Source organism: Nerophis ophidion, linkage group LG14 (genome assembly GCF_033978795.1).
Source record: "Nerophis ophidion isolate RoL-2023_Sa linkage group LG14, RoL_Noph_v1.0, whole genome shotgun sequence".
In the NCBI taxonomy this organism is placed as follows: domain Eukaryota; kingdom Metazoa; phylum Chordata; class Actinopteri; order Syngnathiformes; family Syngnathidae; genus Nerophis; species Nerophis ophidion.
Genome location: NC_084624.1, coordinates 43,346,917 through 43,363,582, shown reverse-complemented (window position 1 = coordinate 43,363,582; position 16,666 = coordinate 43,346,917). Strand labels below are relative to the sequence as shown.

At 39.5% G+C, this 16,666-nt stretch overlaps 1 protein-coding gene and 1 long non-coding RNA gene across 3 annotated transcripts in view; one reads left to right on the top strand and one right to left on the bottom strand.

Annotated features, from left to right (window-relative positions):
• The window catches only part of LOC133568710 (zinc finger E-box-binding homeobox 1-like), a 135,476-nt gene that overhangs the window by 85,640 nt on the left and 33,170 nt on the right, over window positions 1-16,666 (top strand). For both annotated transcript variants that reach the window (XM_061920810.1, XM_061920811.1), the window contains exons 3-4: window positions 3,283-3,471; window positions 16,221-16,420. In XM_061920810.1, the coding sequence (XP_061776794.1) occupies window positions 3,283-3,471; window positions 16,221-16,420 (389 nt within the window). The remainder of the gene's footprint in view (window positions 1-3,282; window positions 3,472-16,220; window positions 16,421-16,666) is intronic.
• On the bottom strand, window positions 11,462-13,824 carry LOC133568709 (uncharacterized). Its single transcript, XR_009809654.1, has 2 exons — window positions 13,442-13,824; window positions 11,462-13,320 (listed from the first exon to the last, which is right to left on the bottom strand). It is a non-coding gene; the product is annotated as an uncharacterized LOC133568709 (long non-coding RNA).

Sequence of the window (16,666 nt, the reverse complement as noted above, 5' to 3'; positions counted from 1 at the left end):
TAGATACAACCACTTTGTCAAAATATTTCAGTGTGTGTATAAGCACTTTTTGAGCACATGAAAAAATTCTGCAATAGTAATAACTTTGATAATTTTTGTGATATACATTTTTCGTGTTTTTACATCCCTATACACAACAAGAGGGATGTCCCAATCAAATTTCAAATCCTGATTCCATAATTCGACAATAGATTAGACATGTCCGATAATGTTTTTTTTGCTGATATCCGATATTCCGATATTGTCCAACTCTTGATTACCGATACCGATATCAACCGATACCGATATATACAGTCGTGGAATAAACACATTATTATGCCTAATTTTGTTGTGATTGCCCTGCTGGATGCATTGAACAATGTAAGAGTTTTCCAAAATAAATCAACTCAAGTTATGGAAAAAAAATGCCAACATGGCACTTATTATTATTATTGAAGTCACAAAGTGCATTATTTTTTTTTAACATGTCCAAAACAGCAGCTTGAAATTTCGGACATGCTCTCCCCGAGAGAGCATGAGGAGGTTGAGGTGGGCGGGGGGTAGTGGGGGTCTATATTGTAGCGTCCCGGAAGAGTTAGTGCTGAAGGGGGTTCTGGGCATTTGTTCCGTTTTGTTTATGTTGTGTTACGGTGCGGATGTTCTACCGAAATGTGTTTGTCATTCTTGTTTGGTGTGGGTTCACAGTGTGGCGCATATTTGCAACAGTGTTTAAAGTTGTTTATACGGCCACCCTCAGTGTGACCTGTATGGCTGTTGATCAAGTTTGCATTGCATTCACATGTGTGTGTGTAAAAAGCCGTAGAAATCACGGGATTGGACCCGTGCAAAGGCACTGCCTTTAAGGTCTATTGGTGCTTCTCTCTATGTCCGTGTACACAGCGGCGTTTTAAAAAGTCATACATATCACTTTTTGTAACCAATAATTTCCGATGTTACTTTTAAACTTAGAGCATTTATAGGCGGATAATATCGGCAGTCCAAGATTATCGGACATCTCTACAACAGATTATTGAACTTAAAAATGTTTTTTTAGCAAGCAACTACAGTAAACACAATAACACATTTTTTATAAAGCTTACTTTATTACATTTAGTTATTTCATTTTTGGTATTAAATGCTGCATGCAGGGCTTCACGGTGGCAGAGGGGTTAGTGCGTCTGCCTCACAATACGAAGTTCCTGCAGTCCTGGGTTCAAATCCAGGCTCGGGATCTTTCTGTGTGGAGTATGCATGTTCTCCCCGTGAATGCGTGGGTTCCCTCCGGGTACTCCGGCTTCCTCCCACTTCCAAAGACATGCACCTGGGGATAGGTTGACTGGCAACACTAAATTGGCTCTAGTGTGTGAATGTGAGTGTGAATGTTGTCTGTCTATCTGTGTTGGCCCTGCGATGAGGTGGTGACTTGTCCAGGGTGTACCCTGCCTTCCGCCCGATTGTAGCTGAGATAGGCGCCAGCGCCCCCCGCGACCCCGAAAGGGAATAAGCGGTAGAAAATGGATGGATGGATGGATGGATGGATGCTGCATGCATTTTTTTTTTTTAACAAAATAAAGCGGCTAGATCACAATAACTACACAAAAGCCAAAACTAGTATTGGCTCCCATCCACCCATCCATTTTCTACTGCTTGTCCCTTTTGGGGTCACGGGGGTTGCTGAAGGCTATCTCAGCTGCATTCGGACAAGTCGCCACCTCATCGCAGGGCCAACACAGATAGACAGACAACATTCACACTCACATTCACACACTAGGGACCATTTAGTGTTGCCAGTCAACCTATCCCCAGGTGCATGTTTTTAGAGGTGGAAGGAAGCCGGAGTACCCGGAGGGAACCCACGCAGTCACGGGGAGAACATGCAAACTCCACACAGAAAGATCCCGAGCCCAGGATTGAACCCTGACTACTCAGGACCTTCGTATTGTGAGGCACATGCACTAACCCCTGTCCCACCGTATGGGCTACCATTTCAATAATTTGGGAATGAATATGAACATGTAATTTTGTGTGTTCCTGCGCGTGCATCTCTTTCGAAGGAGTTTTTTTTTTTTTATATGTAAGAACAATCTTTAGCCATGTTAACACTGGGAAACGGCTGTTTTATAGAGTTTAGTTAAAAAAGGAAACATAACAATAAACAGCTGCAGGTGGAGGTGACAAGCAAAGGAAGGAAGCAGATGTGGAACATTTTGGGTGGGGTTGTGGGGAACACCAATCATGTATTAGAGTATGGTATGAACACAAAACAATGGTACTGGATGGAGTAACAAAGTGCTGCAAAAAACTAGGGGAATAAAAATAGAAAGGCAGGGAGGAACTAACTAAGCAAAAAATATATAGAATTAACACAAAAGTACTATCGAAGCAAAGATATGGTCAACAAGTTGATGGCGTGTGCCGCAGAGAACACGAGGGAAAGAGCCAGCAAAAAGCAGGTGCGGGCAATCAGCTTAAGAAGCCCATTGTAATTACAGTCAGGTGTACTCAGTTCGCCCGCCTTCCACTGGCGCCATGGCAACTGAGGGCAGCGAATGAAAAGAGAGCGAGATACAGCCAGGAAAAGCAAGCAGGCCAAAACAGGAATGTAGCACCACCCCTTCTTTGTCAACACACACACACACACACACACACACACACACACACACACACACACACACACACACACACACACACACACACACACACACACACAGTTTCACCTGGCCCTGACCAGGCGCTGCAGGAAGGGGCGTGGTACTTGGCGCCCATTATAGCTCTCATTATAATGCTCAGTCTCCATGGCGATGTGGGAAAGCTCATAAGGAGCCAAAAAGTTTAAACACATGTGCCCTTCCTGCAGGGCTGCTGAAGAAAAGCATTCGGCACGGCGACACTTCCACGTTGACACTGCCGTCTGCATCGACAGGTGACGAGTTATGTCAGCCATCATAGGACAAGGAGGCTTGTTGGACCCTCACACGCAACTAAACCTGGAGGAGATCCAGATTAAGTAACAATGCCTTGACTCAGCCTGGCCAGAGAATGTTTAGTTGAGCATAACGCGTATTTTAGCCTACTGGCCCGAATCCATATAATCTTTGAGTCTGTAATCATCTTCAGTTTCAAGGTCCAAGTAAATTATCTTGTTGGTGTTTCAACTTTTTTTTTAAGGATAATCTGTTTATGCCACAGGAAACAGACTATGTAGCGTTGGCGCCCTCTAGTGTCGCTTCCGAGAACAACAGGGTACATATAAATGTCAACTTTTGTTTTTTTTCTGACAAATGTGTGGTTGTGTGTCTTCAGTGACAGAAGAGTTTGTGTCCGAAGAAGAAGATGAAGAAGAAGAAGCCGGGGGGGAAGAGGAGGAGGAGGATGCAGTGACGGATGACCTGGTGGATGGCATCCTCCAGAAAGGAGACACGACCATTATCTACCCGGAAGCCCCCGATGATGACCAGAGTCCAGCAGAGATGGGCGGAGTGGATGAAAACGGTAACATTTGTTGTGTATCCATCGTGTAGTTTGTCTCTGTTTTTGTATTATATTAAGTGAGAGACAAAGTCACCCTTGACTAATCACTCATCACAGCACTGACACCCTCCATTTCCACCAGGGGTGTCAAAGATCCGGCACGCAAATAAACTATCTTTGGCCCCCGGGATGATATTTCATTAATACAATAGGGCAGTGGTTCTTAAATGGGGGTACGCGTACCCCTGGGGGTACTTGAAGGTATGCCAAGGGGTACGTGAGATTTTCCAAAAATATTCTAAAAATAGCAACCATCCATCCATCCATCCATTTTCTACCGCTTATTCCCTTTCGGGGTCGCGGGGGGCGCTGGCGCCTATCTCAGCTACAATCGGGCGGAAGGCGGGGTACACCCTGGACAAGTCGCCACCTCATCGCAGGGCAAAATAGCAACCATTCAAAAATAATTTATGAATATATTTATTGAATAATACCTTAACAAAATATGAATGTAAGTTCATAAACTGTAAAAAGAAATGCAACAATGCAATATTCAGTGTTGACAGCTACATATTTTTGTGGACATGTTCCATAAATATTTATTTATTTATTTTCTTGTGAAGAAATGTTTAGAATGAAGTTGATGAATCCAGATGGATCTCTATTAAAATCCCCAAAGAGGGCACTTTAAGTTGATTAATACTTCTATGTGTAGAAATCTTTTTTTATAATTGAATCACTTGTTCATTTTTCAACAAGTTTTTAGTTATTTTTATATCTTTTTTTCCAAAAAGTTCACGAAAGACCACTACAAATGATCAATACTTTGCCCTGTTAGACAATTTAATAAATCAGAAACGGGTGACATAGTGCTGTATTTTACTTCTTTATCTCTTTTTTTCAACCAAAAATGCTTTGCTCTGATTAGGGGGTACTTGAATTAAAAACATTTTCACAGGGGGTACATCACTGAAAAAAGGTTGAGAACCACAGCAGTAGGGGGACGGCATGGTGCGGTTGGGAGAGTGGCCGGGCCAGCAACCTGGTTAGATCCCCACCTTTTACCAACCTAGTCACGTCCCTTGTGTCTTTGAGCAAGACACTTCACCCTTGCCACTGATGGGTCGTGGTTAAAGGCCTTGCATGGCAGCTCCCGCCATCAGATAGATTGATTCCTTCAGGAGAGTTCCCTCAGGAAAATTTAAATTTCAGCAGCAGTGTACAGAATTTAAATCGAATTTAAAAAGTAAATAATGGAGGTATAAATGGAAGCAAAATAGAAATATATTACAATGAGAATAAAGATACAACAGTAAAATAACAATACCACATTTTTCGGAGTATAAGTCGCACTGGAGTATAAGTCGCACCAGCCGAAAATGCATAATAAAGAAGGGAAAAAACATATATAAGTCGCACTGGAGTGTAGGTCGCATTTTTGGGGGAAATTTATTTGATAAAACCCAACACCAAGAATAGACATTTGAAAGGCAATTTAGATTCACCCTTATTTGAGATATTTAATGTTACTTAGATTTCAGTTTTTGCAATGTAGAAGCGCATTGACCTAACCTTAATGAATAGAATAATGGAAACCGCTTTTGACATAGTAACGGCTAATTAATTACTTTATAAGAATAAACAACACGATATGTTGCTACTTACAAAAATATTCTGAGTACCGTATTTTTCGGAGTATAAGCCGCACCTGCCGAAAATGCATAATAAAGAAGGGAAAAAACACATATAAGTCGTACTGGAGTATTAGTCGCATTTTTGGGGAAAATTTATTTGATAAAACCCAACACCAAGAATAGACATTTGAAAGGCAATTTAAATTCACCCTTATTTGAGATATTTAATGTTACTTAGATTTCAGTTTTTGCAATGTAGAAGCTCATTGACCTAACCTTAATGAATAAAATAATGGAAACCGCTTTTGACATAGTAACGGCTAATTAATTACTTTATAAGAATAAACAACACGATATGTTGCTACTTACAAAAATATTCTGAGTACCGTATTTTTCGGAGTATAAGCCGCACCTGCCGAAAATGCATAATAAAGAAGGGAAAAAACACATATAAGTCGCACTGGAGTATAAGTCGCATTTTTGGGGGAAATTTATTTGATAAAATCCAACACCAAGAATAGACATTTGAAAGGCAATTTAAAATAAATAAAGAATAGTGAACAACAGGCTGAATAAGTGTACGTTATATGCCGCATAAATAACCAACTAAGAAGGTGCCTGGTATGTTAACATAACATATTATGGTAAGAGTCATTCAAATAAAATAATGGAAACCGCTTTTGACATAGTAACGGCTAATTAATTACTTTACAAGAATAAACAACACGATATGTTGCTACTTACAAAAATATTCTGAGTACCGCATTTTTCGGAGTATAAGCCGCACCTGCCGAAAATGCATAATAAAGAAGGGAAAAAACAAATATAAGTCGCACTGGAGTGTAGGTCGCATTTTTGGGGAAAATTTATTTGATAAAACCCAACACCAAGAATAGACATTTGAAAGGCAATTTAAAATAGATAAAGAATAGTGAACAACAGGCGGAATAAGTGTACGTTATATGAGGCATAAATAACCAACTGAGAAGGTGCCTGGTATGTTAACATAACATATTATGGTAAGAGTCATTCAAATAAAATAATGGAAACCGCTTTTGACATAGTAACGGCTAATTAATTACTTTATAAGAATAAACAACACGATATGTTGCTACTTACAAAAATATTCTGAGTACCGTATTTTTCGGAGTATAAGCCGCACCTGCCGAAAATGCATAATAAAGAAGGGAAAAAACACATATAAGTCGCACTGGAGTATAAGTCGCATTTTTGGGGGAAATTTATTTGATAAAACCCAACACCAAGAATAGACATTTGAAAGGCAATTTAAAATAGATAAAGAATAGTGAACAACAGGCGGAATAAGTGTACGTTATATGAGGCATAAATAACCAACTGAGAAGGTGCCTGGTATGTTAACATAACATATTATGGTAAGAGTCATTCAAATAAAATAATGGAAACCGCTTTTGACATAGTAACGGCTAATTAATTACTTTATAAGAATAAACAACACGATATGTTGCTACTTACAAAAATATTCAGCGTACCGTATTTTTCGGAGTATAAGCCGCACCTGCCGAAAATGCATAATAAAGAAGGGAAAAAACACATATAAGCCGCACTGGAGTATAAGTCGCATTTTTGGGGGAAATTTATTTGATAAAATCCAACACCAAGAATAGACATTTGAAAGGCAATTTAAAATAAATAAAGAATAGTGAACAACAGGCTGAATAAGTGTACGTTATATGCCGCATAAATAACCAACTGAGAAGGTGCCTGGTATGTTAACGTAACATATTATGGTAAGAGTCATTCAAATAAAAATAATGGAAACCGCTTTTGACATAGTAACGGCTAATTAATTACTTTATAAGAATAAACAACACGATATGTTGCTACTTACAAAAATATTCTGAGTACCGCATTTTTCGGAGTATAAGCCGCACCTGCCGAAAATGCATAATAAAGAAGGGAAAAAACACATATAAGTCGCACTGGAGTATAAGTCGCATTTTTGGGGGAAATTTATTTGATAAAACCCAACACCAAGAATAGACATTTGAAAGGCAATTTAAAATAGATAAAGAATAGTGAACAACAGGCGGAATAAGTGTACGTTATATGAGGCATAAATAACCAACTGAGAAGGTGCCTGGTATGTTAACATAACATATTATGGTAAGAGTCATTCAAATAAAATAATGGAAACCGCTTTTGACATAGTAACGGCTAATTAATTACTTTATAAGAATAAACAACACGATATGTTGCTACTTACAAAAATATTCAGCGTACCGTATTTTTCGGAGTATAAGCCGCACCTGCCGAAAATGCATAATAAAGAAGGGAAAAAACACATATAAGCCGCACTGGAGTATAAGTCGCATTTTTGGGGGAAATTTATTTGATAAAATCCAACACCAAGAATAGACATTTGAAAGGCAATTTAAAATAAATAAAGAATAGTGAACAACAGGCTGAATAAGTGTACGTTATATGCCGCATAAATAACCAACTGAGAAGGTGCCTGGTATGTTAACGTAACATATTATGGTAAGAGTCATTCAAATAAAAATAATGGAAACCGCTTTTGACATAGTAACGGCTAATTAATTACTTTATAAGAATAAACAACACGATATGTTGCTACTTACAAAAATATTCTGAGTACCGCATTTTTCGGAGTATAAGCCGCACCTGCCGAAAATGCATAATAAAGAAGGGAAAAAACACATATAAGTCGCACTGGAGTATAAGTCGCATTTTTGGGGGAAATTTATTTGATAAAATCCAACACCAAGTATAGACATTTGAAAGGCAATTTAAAATAAATAAAGAATAGTGAACAACAGGCTGAATAAGTGTACGTTATATGAGGCATAAATAACCAACTGAGAAGGTGCCTGCTATGTTAACCTAACATATTATGGTAAGAGTCATTCAAATAACTATAACATATAGAACATGCTATACGTTTACCAAACAATCTGTCACTTCTAATCGATAAATCCCATGAAATCTTATACATCTAGTCTCTTACTGTTGCGATCCACTGCACGGATCGTTTGTTGTTTAGATTTTTGAGTTTGTTTGTGCACTTCCTGATTTGTTTCTATCACCATGGCAACTTCATCTGCTCATCCTGCACTGCCTTCTGTCGCACACCTGTTTTTGATTATTGTTTTAGTACTTAAGCCCGCCTGCTACCTGAGCTCCGTCTGGATCTTTTGTTTGCTCTATGCAACAGTTTGCGTTGGTAATTCTTCTTTGTATTTACTCTCCTAAGTCTCACCTTAGCTTTGCGTGCACTCTGCACGTCGTTCTCTCGTGGACTTTGAACTTGACTCTTGCTAACTGTTAGCATTTAGCTTCCCGTGCGTTGGCACGTCTTTGCTTTACCTTTTGTCAAGTGTTATTTTGTATTTTGTGTATTAAACAAGCTCCTACCTTCTATCCTGCCTGCTCCAAGTCCTGTAGCATTTGGGGGTGACAACTCGTGCATTCGAAATGCGTCCAAAACGCAACACTTACGTGAATGAGCTAAATAAAATTATTTGATATTTTACGGTAATGTGTTAATAATTTCACACTTATGTCGATCCTGAGTATAAGTCGCACCCCCGGGCAAATTATGAAAAAAAATGCGACTTATAGTCCGAAAAATACGGTATAACAAGAGAAACTAGGCAGTAGTGACCATGTTATGTAAAAGTATTGCACTGTTATTGTTTTGCATCCCCTGTCATCCTAGTACCCCCTTTGCCCCCCAAGAGAGGAGTTGTACAGTCTAATGGCGTTTGGGACAAAGGAGTTTTTTAGTCGATTAGTCCTGCACTTGGGATGATCAGTGTGTGAATGTGGAAATAGTGTCAAAGCACTTTTGAGTACCTTGGAGGTAAAAAAAAAGCGCCATACAAGTACCGTATTTTTCAGAGTATAAGTCGCTCCGGAGTGTAAATCGCACCTGCCGAAAATGCATAATAAAGAAGCAAAAAAACATATATAAGTCGCACTGGAGTATAAATCACGTTTTTTGGGGAAATTTATTTGACAAAACCCAACACCAAGAATAGACATTTGAAAGGCAATTTAGAATAAATAAAGAATAGTAAACAACAGGCTGAATAAGTGAACGTTATATGACGCATAAATAACCAACGGAGAAGGTCCCTGGTATGTAAACGTAACATATAGTAAGAGTCATTCAAATAACTATAACATATAGAACATGCTTTATGTTTACCAAACTATCTGTCACTCCTAATCGATAAATCCCATGAAATCTTATACGTCTAATCTCTTACATGAATGAGCTAAATAATATTATTTTATATTTTACGGTAATGTGTTAATAATTTCACACTTATGTCGATCCTGAGTATAAGTCGCACCCCCGGGCAAATTATGAAAAAAAATGCGACTTATAGTCCGAAAAATACGGTATAACAAGAGAAACTAGGCAGTAGTGACCATGTTATGTAAAAGTATTGCACTGTTATTGTTTTGCATCCCCTGTCATCCTAGTACCCCCTTTGCCCCCCAAGAGAGGAGTTGTACAGTCTAATGGCGTGTGGGACAAAGGAGTTTTTTAGTCGATTAGTCCTGCACTTGGGATGATCAGTGTGTGAATGTGGAAATAGTGTCAAAGCACTTTTGAGTACCTTGGAGGTAAAAAAAAAGCGCCATACAAGTACCGTATTTTTCAGAGTATAAGTCGCTCCGGAGTGTAAATCGCACCTGCCGAAAATGCATAATAAAGAAGGAAAAAAACATATATAAGTGAAGTGAATTGAATTATATTTATATAGCGCTTTTTCTCAAGTGACTCAAAGCGCTTTACATAGGGAAACCCAATATCTAAGTTAAATTTAAACCAGTGTGGGTGGCACTGGGAGCAGGTGGGTAAAGTGTCTTGCCCAAGGACACAAAGGCAGTGACTAGGATGGCTGAAGCGGGAATCGAACCTGCAACCCTCAAGTTGCTGGCACGGCCGCTCTACCAACCGAGCTAAACCGCCCTAAAGTCGCATTTTTTGGGGAAATTTATTTGAAAAAACCCAACACCAAGAATAGACATTTGAAAGGCAATTTAGAATAAATAAAGAATAGTAAACAACAGGCTGAATAAGTGAACGTTATATGACGCATAAATAACCAACTGAGAAGGTCCCTGGTATGTAAACGTAACATATAGTAAGAGTCATTCAAATAACTATAACATATAGAACATGCTTTATGTTTACCAAACAATCTGTCACTCCTAATCGATAAATCCCATGAAATCTTATACGTCTAGTCTCTTACATGAATGAGCTAAATAATATTATTTGATATTTAACGGTAATGTGGTAATAATTTCACACATAAGTCGCTCCTGAGTATAAGTCGCACCTCCGGCCAAACTATGAAAAAAACTGCGACTTATTGGTCGAAAAATACGGTATACCCATTTACCATTTACTACTCAGTATTAGAACCGACCCGCAGGCCACAGCCGCCTGCTGCTGTTTTGCACATACTAATACTCCGTCAGTGTTGCAGCTAGGAATTTTCAAAATGGGGTCCCCCTATGACCCTATCAAGTCATAAAAATGGGGTCCCCCAGTACATTTTTGCTATACGTATTTTTTAACCATTTTCAAAACACATCATAAACGTATGCATTATCCTGGTATTATATGTATATATATTGTATTCTGGAAAAAGGTTGTCATAAACGTTATATAATTCATTAAAAAAATAATACAACTCACATTTTATAATGTGTTTTGAAAAAAGCTTGTGATAAACATTACGTAATTTATAAAAAAAAATAATACAAAATAAAACTTGTATGCATATGTAAATGTATTCAGTTATAAACATTCATTCACTTTCTTCTCTTTCATGGATCTAAACTTTATTTTTTTCCAAATTTTTATTGTAATATTTTCAGAACGTGTTTGTTCTATTTTTGGCCAAGGTATGACAAAGAAAACAATCTGAAGTTGGCTTTATTTTTTGTTTTTGTTTTAACGTCATGATTTTAACAGTCCGGCCCGTGTATGCACAGGTTTTCTTCCATGCGGCCCCTGAGCTAGAATGAGTTTGAACAATCAGCTTGTCTTTAAAGGATCTAGTTTACGTGTTTTTGTATAGACTTGAAATTTACATATAATAGAATGCATTATTGTCATCAATCATGAGAGCATGTCAAAAAATACAGGTAACTACTCTGTTGGGTTTTTAAAAAAAATGCAATATAAACATTATGTAACAGTAAAACTCTGTGCAAGCTATAGGTACAGATTCAATATCCTAATGGCTTACGGGTAAGAACAGTTTTTAACTTATTTGTCTTGCTTTTGTGTGACCGAAATCTCTTCCCTGATGGGAGCAGGTTGAACAAGTGTTGACCAGGGTGAGAAACTGTTTTCATTAAGGCCAAAGTGTGTTTATTGTTCTTCGGTCAATGGTCAACAAAGCAAACAAACAGTCGTACATTCACAGATTGAAAATAAAAAGTTTTACATTCATAGATTGAAAATAAAAAAATGTTGCAGACCGAAAGGGTTTAGGCTGAAGTTAAACACTTATTGCGCCTAACCCTATAAAAAATTTCAAGTACAAAATAAACTTCCGAAAATTATAAAATGTCCTTTGCACAACTTATTATAAATACACATTATAAACAACATGAACGTAGTTCAATTTTATACACAGTACGGGCATGTGAAATATCCCTGTGTACATATTAAACCTTTGCACTAATTATATGTACAATATATACAAAAAATTGTACTTCTATTATTATTTATATCTCATGTTTAGTTTTTAATTAACATTAATCATAGTATTAACTACCATCAATCAATCAATGTTTATTTATATAGCCCCAAATCACAAATGTCTCAAAGGAGTGCACAAATCATTACGACTACAACATCCTCGGAAGAACCCACAAAAGGGCAAGGAAAACTCACACCCAGGGGGCAGGGAGAATTCACATCCAGTGGGACGCCAGTGACAATGCTGACTATGAGAAACCTTGGAGAGGACCTCAGATGTGGGCAACCCCCCCCCCTCTAGGGGACCGAAAGCAATGGATGTCGAGCGGGTCTAACATGATACTGTGAAAGTTCAATCCATAGTGGCTCCAAGACAGCAGTGAGAGTCCCGTCCACAGGAAACCATCTCAAGCGGATCAGCAGCGTAGAGATGTCCCCAACCGATACAGGCGAGCGGTCCATCCTGGGTCCCGACGAGCGGTCCATCCTGGGTCTCGACTCTGGACAGTCAGTACTTCATCCATGGTCATCGGACCGGACCCCCTCCACAAGGGAGGGGGGGACATAGGAGAAAGAAAAGAAGCGGCAGATCAACTGGTCTAAAAAGGAGGTCTATTTAAAGGCTAGAGTATACAGATGAGTTTTAAGATGAGACTTAAATGCTTCTACTGAGGTAGCATCTCGAACTGTTACCGGGAGGGCATTCCAGAGTACTGGAGCCCGAACGGAAAACGCTCTATAGCCCGCAGACTTTTTTTGAGCTCTAGGAATCACTAATAAGCCGGAGTCTTTTGAACGCAGATGTTGATTCAAGAGTGATATATTTTTTCAAGACATTGGTCTTAAAGTGTTTTTTAAATGTGCGAATGGAACTGGAACATTTTAAGGAATCATCCAAGATGTTCCACAGTTGAACTCCTCTAACAGAAACACATCTACTTTTTAAGCTTGTTCTTATTTTTTGCTTTCTGAAAGAAAGCTAAACCTCTGAGGTCATAGGGATTCTCTCTGGGTTTAAATCTCACTTGTAAACACAGTCAATTTTGTACGAACTTTCAACAAAACACAACATATGCGTAACTGTCAAAGACAAATGTTTTGGTTTTCGCTTACGGGAAAGACAAATTTAAGCCTTTCCTTGAACTTAACATACACCTTTTTTGTGAACATTGTTGGCCTTGCGATGAGGTGGCCACTTGTCCAGGGTGTACCCCTCCTACCGCCCGAATGCAACTGAGATAGGCTCCAGCGACCCCAAAAGGGACAAGCGGTATAAAATGGATGGATGGATATAATTAAGGGTCTTTGATTAAATGTTTTCATAAACACTTACGCAGATAGAAAGTATTTTAGATTAGATAGATTAGATAGTACTTTATTTATTCCGTCAGGAGAGTTCCTTCAGGAAAATTACAATTTTCAGCACAATCCCATTCAAGATCAGACAAACATTACAGGGAGACAGAACAGGATCGCTGACGGGTCTGCCGGCTTCCAGCGCCCCTTACAAAAAAGATGACATACATGCAAACAGGGGGGGGGGGGGGGAGAATAGAAGATTAAAATAAAATTAAAAACAAAAAAAACAAAAACAAAAAACTTTATGAACCTTTAATGTACTTACGTTCATTGATTTCTGTCAGAGTGGCTTCCGACGAACTTGTGAAAGCGGATTTTGTTGTTTTTCCACTAACCCAACCACATTTAGAATGCTCAGTATACTGTTGTGTTTTTTTATAAACACTAAAGCCAATTTAAGGCCTTTGGCAAACATAGCATCCAGGTTTTCCTAATTGTTTTTGTAACCATTGAAGCTGAATTGAAAGAGTTTAACCAACCTTGCGTACATGTTTTTCTGGATATCAAAATGCAAAGTGTTGACGTTCAAGTTAGTTCCGCTGGCCGGCCTGGCTGCGTGGGGCCGGTAGTCCCTGGTTCCCTGGGCGCCACACCTGCTGTTTGGGTTGGGCTCTCTGGGCGGCTGGGGCCGCACTCTGGCTCCCGTGCACACGTACTTACAAATGTACGTACATAGGCACCTACGCTCCCACATACATACACAAATACAGTACATACCTACTAGAGATGCGCGGTTTGCGGTCTCATCCGCGGAGTCTCCGCGGGTCGAGCGGGTGACATGACGAAAAAATAGATTTGAATTAGATCCGGGCGGGTGGCGGTGGAATCATCCGGAAATATTTGATATACATGGTTCTGGGATCGGTATCCTTTGCCATTCAAAGAGCCATTTAAGACCCGTGTCACAAAGCGAAGAAGTCAATAGGAGATGCTAATATTCTCTCGAACGACTACCGACAGTCACCTAGATATTAAGTATTAGGGCGTGCTATGAAGTCATTGACTTTGTCGCCCTCTACAGCATGTACGATCTTCTTGCCAGTCCAGCAACATGTTGTGTGTGGCTTCCGCAGCAACACGCACACGACTCGAAGGCATACTGGGTGACACAGAGTACACTGATGGTTGTGATATAAACAATTTTAACACTCTTGGTAATATGCGCCACGCTGTGAAGCCACACCAAACAAGATTGACAAACACATTTCGGGAGGACATCTTCCCAGTGACACAACATAAACGCAACACAACAAATACCCTGAATCCTTTGTATCTATGAAACTTCCTGACCATTTTATACACCCTGCTAGCAGCAAACCCCGCCACCCCGTGCGTCAGTAAGGTGGGCGGGGTTGGGTGCACAGGGGTATAATATATATTCAGGAATTGTCATGGATACAAAGGATTCTGGGTATTTGCTGTGTTGCGTTTATGTTGTGTTACTGTGAGGATGTTCCCCCAAAATGTGTTTGTCAATATTTTTTGGTGTGGCTTCACAGCGTGGCGCATATTAGTAAGTGTTAAAGTTGTTTATATCACAACCATCAGTGTACTCTGTATTACCCAGTATGCCTTTCGATCTTGTACGTATGATTGGGGAAGCTGCACACAACATGATGCCAGACTAACAGTAGGTGTGTACATGTTGTTGAAGATGTCAAAGACAATGGCTCCACAGCACACCTATATCCTTGTCATCAGGATGAACGCTAATTGGATAATCGCGAGAACTTTAGCGGCACCAATTCTCTCCGTTACTCTGTGAAACGGGTTTTGACAGCTCTGTGAGTGGTAAAGGTGGCCAACCTCTGATGTATTTCAGCGGGCGGGTGGCGGGCGGATGCGTTTCTGATAAAATGTTGGTTCGGGTGTACGGCGTGTGGATGACGACTTTGGTGACGCGGTTGCGGATGATACAATTTGCCTATCCGCGCATCTCTAATACCTACATATTCCAAATCCGTCCATCTACACGCACATTCACGGTACAAACTTACACATACTGTACATATACATTCGATGTACAAACAAACATACATATACCGTACATATACATTTACTGTACAAACAAACATACATATACTGTACATATACAAGTACATACAGTACGTACACTCATGCACATAATCACGTTTCATCAAACATATAATAACGTTGTTGGGTAAACTGGGTAACACAAGGCATATAGACAAAGCTTAACCCATTGTTACTATAACAATCTACAAGATTAATATAGGTTGCCTCTCTCTCTTCCCCTCCATCTTTCGGTATTCCTTTTTTTTTTTTTTTTTTTTTCATTTAATTTATTTTTTTAATTATCTCTCGGGCTATCATTATGTATACGTATTGTTGCATTTGAACAACTGTATTGTTGAAAATAGAGGTAAACTATTGGTATTGTTCATGATCGATAGCGCTTTTTCCATTGGTATTTGTATTGCTCCAATTTTGGTGTAAAAATGCTCATTGTCATTTCTATATTATTATTTATTTCACTAACTGCTTATTTGCTATCACTTTTACGATCATATTTGTACATATCGTATGTGCTGGTGTTGTTCTATTTTTGTTGTTGTGTTTGCTGTTGTTGTTTGTGTCTCTCTGTCTAATCCCAATCTTATCCCCACAATTTCCCCCTCTGTCTTCCATTTTTTCTCTTTCTATCCCCTCCTGCTCTGGCCCGGCTGCGCCAAATGATAATATAAATACATTTAATAAAGTCAAATTCAAATAAGGCAACTAGAGAAGTATCGTACACTTCTCTTTTGTAAAGTAAATCTGAACAGCTGATATGGGCATCTACATCAACTATATGACTTGCCTTAGAAACTGGACAAAAAAAACAACAAAACAAGTTAGTTCCAAGTCTCCGGTGACCATAACAAACCTGTTTTCGTAACAATCCAAGACGGATTAAAGTTTTAACGGGTTTCTCATATGTCAAAGACAAATATGAGTCTTCAATAAACATCCAAAGACGATTTTGTTCCCCCCCCCCCTCAAACGAACACCGCTCTAAACTGCCTCTGTATGCCGCCAAACAGGCACGCCGGACTCGTCGCAGCTGCACACGTGTCCCTACTGCTCGCGGGGCTACAAGCGCAACGCCTCACTGAAGGAGCACATCAAGTACCGCCACGAGACCAGCGAAGACAACTACAGTTGCTCGCACTGCAGCTACACCTTCACGTACCGCTCGCAGCTCGAGCGGCACATGAGCCACCACAGGGGCAGCAAGGAGCAGGTACGCCATCTCCAAAATACTAGAAAACAGGCGCTGGCGAGATTGCAGTGCGGCCGACACGTTAAACACGCAAAGTGAGCATTTTCAGCAGTTTCTTTGTGAGGTGTCATGCACGGAATGAAAGTGGGTTGTCTGTAATAGGTAGCCGGGTGAAGTAGATGTTCTAGTTTTACTTCATTGTTGACCGTCAACAAAGCAAAGTGACGGCTTCACCTTACAGGAGAAAAGACAATTATTAACTCAAGT